Below are 12,377 nucleotides of genomic sequence, written 5' to 3'. Positions count from 1 at the left end.
CATATCATCTGCAGAGTGATAACTTAGTTTCTTCTTTGCCTATTCTTATTCCTTCAATTTCTTTATCATGTCTATGGTAACATTTCTAGTACCATATTGAATAACAGTGGTGATAATGGAAATCCTTGTTTCACTTCTGATCTTATTGGAAATGCATCTAGCTTATCCCCATTGCATATAATGCTTGCTGAAGGTTTTAGATAGATACTGCTTATTATTTTATGGAAAGTTCCCTTTATTCCTATATTCTCCAGTGTTTTTAATAAGAATGGGTGCCGTATTTTGTCGAAAGCATTTTCTGCATCTACTGAGAAGATCATGTAGTTTTTGTTAGTTTTGTTGTTGATATGATCGATAATGCTAATAGTTTTCCTAATGTTGAACCAGCCCTGCATCCCTGGTATGAATCCTACCTGATCATAATGTACTATTCTCGTGATGAGATGCTGTATTCGTTTTGCTAAAATCTTATTTAAAATTTTTGTATCTATATTCATTAGGGAAATTGGTCTCTAATTTTCTTTCTCTGTTTTGTCTCTTCCTGGTTTGGGTATCAAAACCATATTTGTATCATAGAAAGAATTTGGGAGGACTCCTTCTTCCCCAATTTTCAAAAATAGTCTATATAGTATTGGAATTAACTGTTCTTTAAATATCTGACAGAATTCACTTGTGAATCCATCTGGTCCTGGAGATTTTTTTCCTAGGGAGCTCATTGATGGCTTATTCAATTTCTTTTTCTGAGATGGGGTTGTTTAAGCATTCAACTTCCTCTTCTGTTAAACTGGTCAACTTGTATTTTTTAAAATACTCATCTATCTCATTTAGATTATCGAATTTGTGGGCATAAAGTTGGGCAATAATTAAATTTTAATTTCTAATTATTGTTTTAATTTCCTCCTCATTGGAGGTGAGTTCACCCCTTTCATTTTTAATATTAGTAATTTGATTTTCTTCTTTCTTTTTTTAATCAAATTGACCAAAGGTTTATCAATTTTATTAGTTTTTTCATAAAACCAACTATTGCTTTTATTTATTAATTCAATAGTTTTCTTAATTTCAATTTTATTAATCTCTCCTTTGGTTTTCAGTATTTCTAATTTGGTATTTACTTGGGGATTTTCAATTTGTTCTTCTTCTAGCTTTTTCAGCTGCATGCCCAAGTCATTGATCTCCTCTTTCTGTATTTTATTTATGTAGGCATTCAAAGATATAAAACTTCCCCTAAGAACTGCTTTTGCAGTATCCCATAAGATTTGGTAGGTTGTCCCATTATTGTCATTCTCTTGAATGAAGCTGTTGATTGTTTCTATGATTTCTTCTTTAACCCACTCCTTCTTTAGGATTATATTATTGAGTTTCCAATTGATTTTTGGTTTATCTTTCCATGGCCTTTTATTACACATCATTTTTATTGCATTATGATCTGAGAAGGATGCATTGATTATCTCTGCCTTTCTGCACTGGATTGTGAGATTTTTATGTCCTAGTACATGGTCAATTTTTGTAAATGTGCCATGTACTGCTGAGAAAAAGGTATATTCCTTTCTATTCCCATTCAATTTTCTCCAGAGATCTATCATATCTACCTTATCCAGAGTTTTATTTACCTCCTTAACCTCTTTCTTGTTTATTTTGAGGTTGGATTTATCGAGTTTAGAGAGGGAGAGGTTGAGGTCTCCCACTAGTCAGAGAGGGGGAGGTTGAGGTCCCCCACTAGTATAGTTTTGCTGTCAATTTCTTCCTTCAACTCCCCCAACTTCTCCTCTAAGAATCTGGACGCTATACCACTTGGAGCATACATGTTTAGTAATGATATTGCTTCATTGTCTATGGTGCCTTTCAGCAGGATATAGTTTCCATCCTTATCTCTTTTGATTAGATCTATTTCTGCTTTTGCTTTGTCTGAGATTAAGATTGCTACTCCTGCTTTTGTTACATCAGCTGAAGCACAATATATTCTGCTCCAACCTTTGACCTTTATCCTGTGTGTATCCCCCCATTTCAAATGTGTTTCTTGTAAACAAATGTGTTTCTTGTAAACATATTGTTGGATTATGGCTTTTAATCCATTCTGCTATCCGTCTCCATTTTATGGGAGAGTTCATTCCATTCACATTCACAGTTATGATTACAATCTGTGTATTTCCCTCCATCCTCTTTCCCACCATTTGTGCTTTTAGCTCTCCTGTCTCCCTATCCCTCCTCAATAGTATTCACTTTTTACCACCTCCTCCTGCAGCCTTCCCTTCCTTCTTTTAGCCCCCCTTCCTTTTACTCCCCTTTACCCTTATTGCTTCTTCCCTCCGTTTTAGCTTCCCTCCCCTTTCTTCTCCTCTCTCCTCCTACTGCCTATAGAGCTAGTTACGATTATCTACTTAAGTTTACTGAAACTAATCAGGTGAGAGTATCCCTCAAACAATGCTCATCTCCCTCCCCTCTTTCCCTCTACTATAATTTTGTACTTCTTCCTGCGATGTAATTTAGCATTTTCTGCTTCCTTCTTTTCACACCTCCTGTTATAATCCCTTCTCATACTTAAATCATATTTTTAACATGACATCATTTACTTTATACCCATTCTCTCTATGTATATCCCTTTTATATTTTATAATAGATGCACAATTCTCAAGATTAACAGGTATCATCTTCCCTTATAGGGAGGTAAACAGTTTGCCCAAACTGAGTAAGAAGTTTTTTTTGTTTTGTTTTGTTCCCCCCCTCCCCCCGTTTACCTTTTTATGATTCTCTTGAGACCTGCATTTGAAGACCAAATTGTCTATTAAGTTCTGGCATTTTGGTCAGGAAGCTCTGGATATCCCTTACTTCACTGAATGACTTTCTCCTTGCCTGAAATGTTATGCTGAACTTTGCTGGGTAGTTGATCCTTGGTTGTAGTCCCAACTCCTTTGCCTTACGGAATATTGGATTCCGATTCCTTCCATCTTTTAATGTAGAAGCTGCAAGGTCCTATGTGATCCTGACTGTAACTCCTTGATATTTGAATTGTTTCTTTCTGGCCGCCTGTAGTATTTTCTCCTTCACTTGATAGTTCTGGAATTTGGCAGCGATATTTCTTGGGGTTTTGAGTTTGGGATCCTTTTTGGGAGGTGACCGGTGGATTCTTTCGATGACTATTTTGCGCTCTGAAACTAGCACTTCTGGGCAGTTTTCCTTGATGACTTCCTGGAAGATATTGTCCAGATTCTTTTTTCCATCATGGCTTTCTGGCAGGCCAATAATTCTTAAATTTTCTCTCCTGGATCTATTTTCCAGGTCAGTTGTTTTTCCAATTAGATATTTTACATTTTCTTCTATCTTTTCTTTCTTTCAATTTTGTTTGACTGATTCTTGCTGTCTCATTGAGTCATTAGTTTCTACTGGCCCAATTCTAATCTTTATCAAATTGTTTTCTTCAGTTAACTTTTGCATCTCCTTTTCCATCTGTCCAATTTTTCCTTTTAAGGAGTTATTTTCTCCAGTTAATTTTTGTACTTCTTTTTCCATTTGTCCAATTTTCCTTTTCAAAGAGATGTTCTCATCAGTGAATTCTTTTTCTATAATTTTAAAATCATTGGCCAGTTTTTCTTCTATTTCCTTCTTCAGCTGTTCCAGGAAAGCTGCTTGTGCTTGCGAGCAGTTCATAGTCCCTTCTGAAGTTTCAGATGGAAGTACAGTCTCAGCACTGACCTTTTTGGTGTTTGTGTTTTGGTCCTTAGCCCCATAGAAAGATTCTATGGTTTTTTCATGCTTATTTTGCTTTTTTTTTTTTTATTCATGATGTTGATTATGTGTTGTGGCTTCTGGTTCTTTCAGTTAGAAGCTACAGAACTTTGTGTTGAGTGAGGTGTGAAAAAGCTAAGAGCAGCTTTTTGTTTTGTGATTCCCTGATCAGCCCTGAGGTTAGCTTGTTAAGTGTGGGGGAGGAGTGTTCTGGTCAGGGAAGATCTCCTCAGCTGAACTGAGGCAAAGGCAAGCTCAGGGAAAGGGGATCCCAGCTGCCCCATTGTCTTCCCATTTCCCCTGGTGCTGAGGCACGCCTAGAAGCTAGTGCAAGTTCCCACCCCTCCTGGAGCTCCTCTCCTGGTGCTGAGGCTTGTCTGGGTCCTAGTGCGAGGTTTCTCTGCCCTGGGTCCTCTGTCTTTCTGGTTTGCCTCCATCACAGTAGGAGGAATCCCCCTTAGCTATTTTCCTAGCCTCAGGTGTTATGAGGCCCCCTCTGCTGTTCCCGCTCATACAGGATTTTTCTGGGGAAATATTTTATGGTTCTTTCACAGTCATCAAGAGGGGAGGAGAGTGCATTTACTGATCACTCGGCCATCCTGGCCCCCAGAAGTTCAAGTAGGTGACTTACCGAAGTTTAATCTTCGGTCTGAAAGTCTCAGGAGCTGCTGTGCTGATACCTGGCGCTCAGCAGCTCTCACTGGCTCAGCTGGTCTCCTGCCCTTGGGTGCCACTCTGCTGGTTCCGCCTGCTGCTCTCAGGTTTCCCAGGACCCTTCTGCTGCATTGTGCGCTGTAGACTCACCCCTGCAGAACGGATCCTTCCCATGGACTTTCCAGTCTGTCCTGGGCTCTGAATCCACCACAGTCTGTCTCTCACTGGATTCCAAACCTCCAAAATTGGGTCAGATTCGCCTTTAAGAGGTATCCGAAGGAGTTTGTCCAAGAGCTTAGGTGAGTAGTTGCTCTCACTCTGCCATCTTGGCTCTGCTCCCCCAGCCTCCTACTGGTTTCTTGAGGCAGGGTCTGCTGCTGGCTTATACTGTGTTCTTCCTTTACCTGAATGAGACAGACCTTTCCTGCCAACCTTCCAAGTTCTCTTGGGCTGGAAAATTGTTTCACTCTGTCTTTCTATTGGTTCTGCCTTTTCAGAATTTGTTTTAAGGAGATATTGTTGGAGGTGACTAGTAGAGTTCAGGTGATTTCCAGTTAATTCTGCCATCTTGGCTCCCACAAGTCCAAGACAGTTCTTAAAAGTTACATGCATTTTATGTATTTGCCACTTAAGAGAATTTTGTCAAAAATCTTTTGTGAAGTGAATATTCATTCCCCTGCAAATTCTAACTTGCTTAGAGTGACATGTACTGCCACTCTCTCCCAAGATGTTCCAACAGAATATCAAGTTTCAAACTTACAAACTGAACTCGTGATCTTACTTTCTAAACCTACTCTTCCCTTTAACTTCACTATTTTTATTTGTGGTACCATTTCCTCTTTCTTTCAAATTCAAAGTCTCTGGCTCTTTTCTCCCCAACCTCTTATCTAATCCATTACAAATCGCTGCTGATAGAGGGCTGTCTTTAGATTTACCAATTAACTCATGATAAGAAGAATTTTCTATACATTTTCCTTTCCCTAGTCTTAAGGCTATTTTATCCTTATACAAACTTCCATTACCAGCTCCCTAGACTCCTGCAATAGCCTATTAACAGGTCTTTTCACTTCTCTTCTCCCTACTCCAATATTAAGCACCTGATATTTATATGCATTTTAAGGTCTGCAAAGCACTTTATTAACCTGCGATTTAGGTAGTACATATTCATTTTACAGATGAGGAAACTGAGGCTGTAAGAAATTGACTTCCCCATCATCACATAGTAAGTCTAAAAGACAAAATTTGGAACATTTTGCTCCTAGTCAAGGGCTCTATTTGACTATACCATAATGCTTTTATTTCTTATAGAACTGCCAGATAAATATTCTCTGTGACTAGCCATCATGTATTACCACTTGCTTTACCACAAACCCTAAAGACAACCAACACTTTTCCATCGGACTTGCAGATAAAACTTTCCATATGTGCAGTCTCTCCCATTAGAATGTGAGCTCTTTAACAGCAGGGATTGCTTTACTTTTCTACTTGTATCCCCAGTGCTTATCACAGTGCTTTGCACATAATAAGTGTTTAATAATGCTTAATTCATTCATTAATTCCTCTCTGCTTAAAAGTCTCCAATGATTCCCTCTGTTGCCTACTCATGTACTCCTTTCCATATACTCTATTTTCTGGCTAAATGGACTTTTTGCCTGAATCCCATTTACCACACACTTGCTCATCTTTGTGCTTTTGGTCACCCCAATATTTCTAAATGAAATTCATAAAAATAAAGAGTTCAGTTAATTCTTTGAGAAAACTTTAACTGATTCCCCTAGTCAGTAATGGCCTTCTTCCTTGGATTTCTCAGAAAATTCTACCTTTTTAAGGTGTACAAGTGTTATAGTTATTTGTAAATATCATATTCCCCTTGCCAGATAAACCTAAATAAGGTATGGATAATTTTCTTCTAAACTTTGCATCTTCCTCAGTACAGAGTTTTGTACTTTTGTGTTTAGATGTTTTTATTTATTTGAATTTATTGAACTAAACAGAATTCAATCCAGAACCTTGCACTTTATGATGAAGAGATACTCAAGATAGAGTCTCATACATGAGTAAACCTGCAATTTGGAAAAATACCACTTTCACTAAACAATAGGATTGAGTCAACAAGTGGAGATTTTCTGAAAATAAAAAAAATAAAAAATAAAAAAAATAGAAGTTATTTATTCTGTTCTACTTTTAAATTGGCTTAAAAGTTTACATACGGACATAAACAGAAAGTATTCTTGGACAAGAACTTTTTTGTGTGTGCTTAAAGCTACTGGATACATTAACATCTTCCTTCCATAAAGCACAGTAACTAACTTCCATAGAGCTGTTTGTAAAAGCCAAATGTATATCAGTACTTACCTCCAGATATCACTTCCTTTAGAGAACAAGGATGACTTGATGACTTCAGGTGCCATCCATGCATATGTACCAGCTGCACTCATTTTTGTTGTTCTATGCCATTCCCTAGCCAGACCAAAATCTGTAATCTTCAACGTTTTATTGCAGATGTCATCATGTTCTATCTTCTCAAGTAGTAAAACTGCAAAATGGGGAGATTTCAATAAGTCAATAAAATTATCAAATATGCTTTGATATTTTAAATCTTCCTCTCTATTGGCTATTTTGCATTTGCTTAGGTTTCACAAATCATGGGGGAAAAACTTCTTTGGCTGCTCTACCTCATGAAGCTACTATCTACCTCATTTCCACTCTTCCTATCAAAGACAAACATCCTTTGGGTACCCCACCCCTATAACAGCCTGGAACAAGCTAATGAGATGCAGCCCTAAGCAACTTAGCACAAAACAGCCCAACAGGCCCAGAAGACACATACTATTATGAGTCACCACTAGGGTTGTCATTCAATTGTTTTCTATAATTGTAACTAAAAATTCTAGCACACCATCACCCCGTTTCTAGGCTCTCTTTCCTTCCTCTCCAAAAACTACTGTCAAGAAGTCTGCCACTACTGTGCCCCAATTCTGCCCTCTGGCTTTCTAGATCTCATGCAACCTCCTGCTCAGTTACCCTCAAAGGCAACAAAAATGCTAGTGGCAGTTATCTATGCATTCAGGTCATTGTTACTTTCTTTTAAAAAAAAAAAAAACATCACAACCCTTGCCCTTATACTTAGGAATTTCATTAGCCATATCCAAGTTACCTCAAGCACGTCAGTTTCTCAGTTCATCAGCCTCCTCAACTCCTATAACTTATATCTTCACTCCAATTTAGCCGTACACAGGGATCGCAATCCCTTTAATTTCTTTCATGATCTCAAACTATGATATTCCTGTATCTGACCACAATCTCCTATTATTCTACCTCACCCTGAGCCTCACGCCTCCTAAAACCATCACCTCAATATAAACTATAGGCACTTTACCTCTTCCTGCTTTCCCAATCTACATCTCTGACCCAGCCTTATAATCATCCAATCTCACTTTCCTTCAGTAGCAATCCTGGTACTAGAGTGCCAAGTGACTCTAAAATATTCTCTGTCCTTGAATCTCTTTCCCCTTCTCTTATCTCCATTCGTCCCTTTCCTGACCTCTCTATCTTCTCCCCTATTTGGGTGTTGTGGCTGAACTCGAGGAGGAGTTCACATAAGCATGTTGACTGGATCCCCTACAAACTTATTGTTATTTAATATCTTTATTGTGTTATTTAATATCAACTGGGCCTTAAGAGCTGTATAGAAATCCTTTTACTCATTCTTGATTGACTTACAATCCACTTAACATCTATTCTCAACAGAAAAGGTTATCTGCTGTCTTATTGGAAAACTGAGGAATCTGTCAGAAGCTACCTTTTCTACCCAAATACTTTATACTTCGAATTCTCTCAACATCCCCTACTCTCCTGCCATGGGACTGCGATGCATTAAAGAGTGAATGTAAACTTACCCAACCCACAATATCCAAGTGACTTTAGAACAAAACATGTTTCACATCTCATTCAGCCCTCCTGTCATCTTCTCTATCACTATTTAACTTTTCACCACTTGAAATAGCATCCTCTAGATTTGGACTTCCAGTAACCATGCCCCCATTCCCTGATGAATGAACCCACTCACCTTTGAAACTCTCACCCTGAGGCTGAGCAGTCTTGAAATTTTCCAACTCAACTAATGCAATCCATCTAGCTGGTCCCAGACTAAATAAACCATTGCTTCACATCCCATTCAGACATTCATTTGAACCATCTTGCCATCATTCCAACTGCCACTTGAGCCCATCCCTCTTTCCTCATCTTTTTTTCCACTTCTTGCTTTGGGAACAGTAATTAATAAATTCAGTGCTACCATTGCTCCAGAAAGGGTGAGTCAATCAACTGTTCTATAGATCAAAACATCACCTCTGATTTTCCATGCCACAACTACCTTCTTTGCCACCACTCCCCTATGTGTTTTCTTCTGTTATTAAAAAGTTAGCTCCTTAAGGACAGGGTTTAGGTCTCACATTTATATTTGTATTCCTAGCTCTAGCACAGGACCTGATACGCAGTAAATACTTAATACATGCCTTTTCATTAATTCAGTTCTTTGCCCAAGTCTTAGAGGACGAAAATCAATCACTCTACTTTTGCCTTTGATTCTCTCCCTTCTTGTCTGCTTCTGTCTCCTGTGAAAGCTTGTCTCTTTGATCACCCCTTCTCCCTAATTTCCAGTCTTTATTTCCCTATTGGCTTCTTCCCTACTTACTACAAAGATGCCCACACACACACCCCCACCCTAAAAATACTCACGTGATCATGCCATCCACTGAAGCCATCATCCTGTAGCTCTCCTCCCTTCACAACTAAACTCCTATAAAAAAGCGCTTTCTATTTATTGGCTACAATTCTTCATTGCCCATTTACTTCTCAACCCTTTGCAATCTGACTTCTGACTATTCTACTCAATTAAAACTGTACCAAGGTTAAAAAGATGCTCAATTGCTAAATCCAACGGCTATTTCTCAGTCCTTATCTTTCTCTAGACTTTTCTGTAGCTTTTGATGATGTTGAACACACATGCTCCCCCTGAATACTGACATTGCTTTCTCCTACTTCTCTTCCTCTATATCTGGCCGCTCCCTCTCAGTGTCTGGGCTTAATTATCACCCATGTTCCAACTTTTTTTATGCACGTATATTCCAGGGCTCTGTTCTGGACTCTATCTTCTCTTTTTTAAAACATCTCAACCCTTTCCCTGATACTTAAGGATTTCAAAGCCATGTCCATGTTACCTCAAGCACATGCTTTGTTACATCATAAGCATTCATGAGTTCAATTATCTCTATGCAGGTGACTCACAAATCTACTTATCCAGATTTAAACCCTCTCTTGGGTTCCAGTCATTCATCTCCAACTGACTTCTGGACATCTCTATCTCAAGATAGCCAATCCTTTTTCCAAAACCTGCCCCTCACATTAATATATTTCTGTCAAGGGCATCAGCATTCTTCCAGTCATCTAGGTCCACAGTCTTGCAGCCATCCTTGATTTTTTCTTCTCCCCCATCCCATAATCAAGTTTAACTGACTTTACTTCCAAATATATTTTATCCTCTTTTCTTTAGTCATATTACAAACTACCCTAGATCGAGTCCTTATCATCTTTCCCCTTTATTGCTACCATCTAACCAGCCTTCCTGCCCCCAGCCTCTTTTCTCACCCTCATCCATCCTCCAGCTCCTAAAGTGATATTCCTAAAAACCAAGAAAGAATGAATCACTCCTTTCCAACCCCCACCCCCAAAAAAGTTTTAATGGTTCCCTTATATCTCCAAAATAAAACAGAAACTCCTCTTTTGGATCAAATTATAGAGCTGTCTTTCTAGACTGTATTCAACATTATCTCCCTTTGCCTGTATTAGGTTCCAGTCAAACTGACCTGCTTGCTGTTAGCCATATATAACCTGCCACCTCCCATCTCAGTACCTTTGCTCAAATATGTCAGGAATGCTATTCCTCTTCAACTTTGCCCCTGGCAAAAGTGAGCTCCATTCTAAGCTCAGCTCAAGTTCTGATGTCTTCACCAGACCTTTCCTGATCTTCCCAGCTGTTGGAGCTACCCCTCCCTAATTACTTTGTAAAACGTATTGTATTTACTTATCAATGTCATGTCATGCCTCTCCCTCTTCAAGGTAAAGGTAAGCTCCTTCAGGTCAAGGACCATTATATTGCTGGTCTCTGTATCCTTGAACCTGACAATGCCTGAAACATAGCAAACACATAATAAATATTGGCTGAATTGTCTTGAAAAAGTAACCTATACTTGATGGCTCTATTTATGCCATAATATTCTATAATCTGACATATCCTCACCCCCACCTCCAACTCTACTAAATGTACTTTCTTAGAGGATATCTAATCTCTTAATGCCAAACACATTGCTCTTATTGCCTTAGTACTCCATCTACGTAACATCTCTGCCATTTCTGATACAGTAGACCAGAGGTGTCAAACTGTCCATGGGCTACCAGCAAGTAACACTCCAGGCTGCAGCCTCAATCAGATTAAAATGTAATTGGGAAATGTTGAACAATTTTTTTTAAGTATAACATAACAAAGATAATGTTCACGTGTGGTTTTCTAAGTCAATATGCAACCTGCAGGGATCTGTTTCTATCTGAATTTAATGCTGCTGTAACACTACTCCACTCTTTTCTGAGTATAATCTCTTTTCCCAGAATATACACACTCTCCTCTTTCAGTTCTCTTCCTAACTCTTTAATCACTCTTCTGCTGATCAGTTAATATACCCAAGGTTCTGACCTCAAACTTTTTTTCTCACTAAATTCTCCTTAGCCATCATTTTGTTCCCATGGGTTCAACTATCATCTCCAAACAGAAAAACATTAAATCTATACCGTTAGGTCTGATTTTTCTCCCAAGTTCCAAAAACTCAATCTCAAACTACTTACAGATAAGACCAATGCTGAATTTACCACATTTTTATCCATCTGTTCACCCTTACAGACAATTATTTGCCAATAATAGCACCATCTACTGGTCATCTATGTTCTAAACATTGATGTTACCTTTAGTTTTCTTCCTTCATGCTCCACATACAATCAGTTGTTAAGGCTTAGGTGGCAAATACATAAAATGCATTTCTCTTCCTTTTACTCCAATTGCCACCATCAATCTAGCATTGGTCCTCATCAGTGGCTACCCAAATTATTTAAATTATTTAATTACTTAAAAAAACTCCTGACTGAGGGAACAACACAAATAAAGGAATGGATGTAGGAAAAAATAAGATTTATTCAGGAGACAAGGAATGTCTAGTTTAGATCAAGCAAAGAATGCACAGATAAAAGTGGTATGTAGTAATCAGGCTACAAAGACAGAGTGGACTATTTTATGGAAGTCATAAAGCACAGGCAAAGAAGTATTAACTTTACTCAGTTTGCAACTAATGGAGAGTTGTAAGCAAGGAAATGACATTCAACTCAACTCAACAATTAAAACAAACAAATATTAAGCATCAGAGATAAAAAGACAAGAGTTTAAAAGAAAAACAAAAGAGCAGTGCTTGCCCCAGAGACCTTACATTCTACTGGGAGAGATGAATAAATTACAAGATAACCTGAGGGAGTAGTGAGCACTAACAAATCTGGGAATTGATAAAGGATCTGAGTTGGAAGTAGTACCAAGGATGCCTAAAGTTAGAGGTGAGGAAAGAGTGCTATCCAGGCATGGGTAAAAGGCTATGCAATGGCACAGAGGGAGAAAATGGAACATCAGCTTCAAGGAACAACAAATAGATCAGTGTGGCTGGAATTCAGAGTACGTAAAGGGGAGCAATATAGGGAGATACGACCACATCCTTTGAGAATGGAAATAAACTGCCTTTTGAGAATCTATCTTCTAAACCATACACATGCCCACTAAGTTTATTCGTGTGCATTCTGTTACCTTGGCAGCCGGGTAAGTATGGCAGACACCTGTTGCTAATGATCTATTTTAATGGTTCTTTTTCTTTCCTGTGAAGAACAAGATTGGAATAGAAGAGGAAAGA

The 12,377-nt window shown here is 38.4% G+C and overlaps 1 protein-coding gene across 6 annotated transcripts in view; it reads right to left on the bottom strand.

Moving 5' to 3' along the window:
• The window catches only part of MAP3K21 (mitogen-activated protein kinase kinase kinase 21), a 65,558-nt gene that overhangs the window by 39,800 nt on the left and 13,381 nt on the right, over nucleotides 1–12,377 (bottom strand). For 4 of the 6 annotated variants that reach the window (XM_072647505.1, XM_072647507.1, XM_072647502.1 and 1 more), the window contains exons 2-3: nucleotides 10,463–10,567; nucleotides 6,733–6,913 (exon numbers count right to left, since the gene is read on the bottom strand). In XM_072647505.1, the coding sequence (XP_072503606.1) occupies nucleotides 6,733–6,913; nucleotides 10,463–10,567 (286 nt within the window). The remainder of the gene's footprint in view (nucleotides 1–6,732; nucleotides 6,914–10,462; nucleotides 10,568–12,377) is intronic. The other 2 variants (XM_072647503.1, XM_072647506.1) reach the window with 1 other exon arrangement.

The sequence above is a fragment of the Notamacropus eugenii genome, chromosome 2 (assembly GCF_028372415.1).
Source record: "Notamacropus eugenii isolate mMacEug1 chromosome 2, mMacEug1.pri_v2, whole genome shotgun sequence".
Lineage (NCBI taxonomy): Eukaryota > Metazoa > Chordata > Mammalia > Diprotodontia > Macropodidae > Notamacropus > Notamacropus eugenii.
The sequence above is the reverse complement of the archived record's forward strand: the minus strand, read 5'-3'. Positions and strand labels throughout refer to the sequence as shown.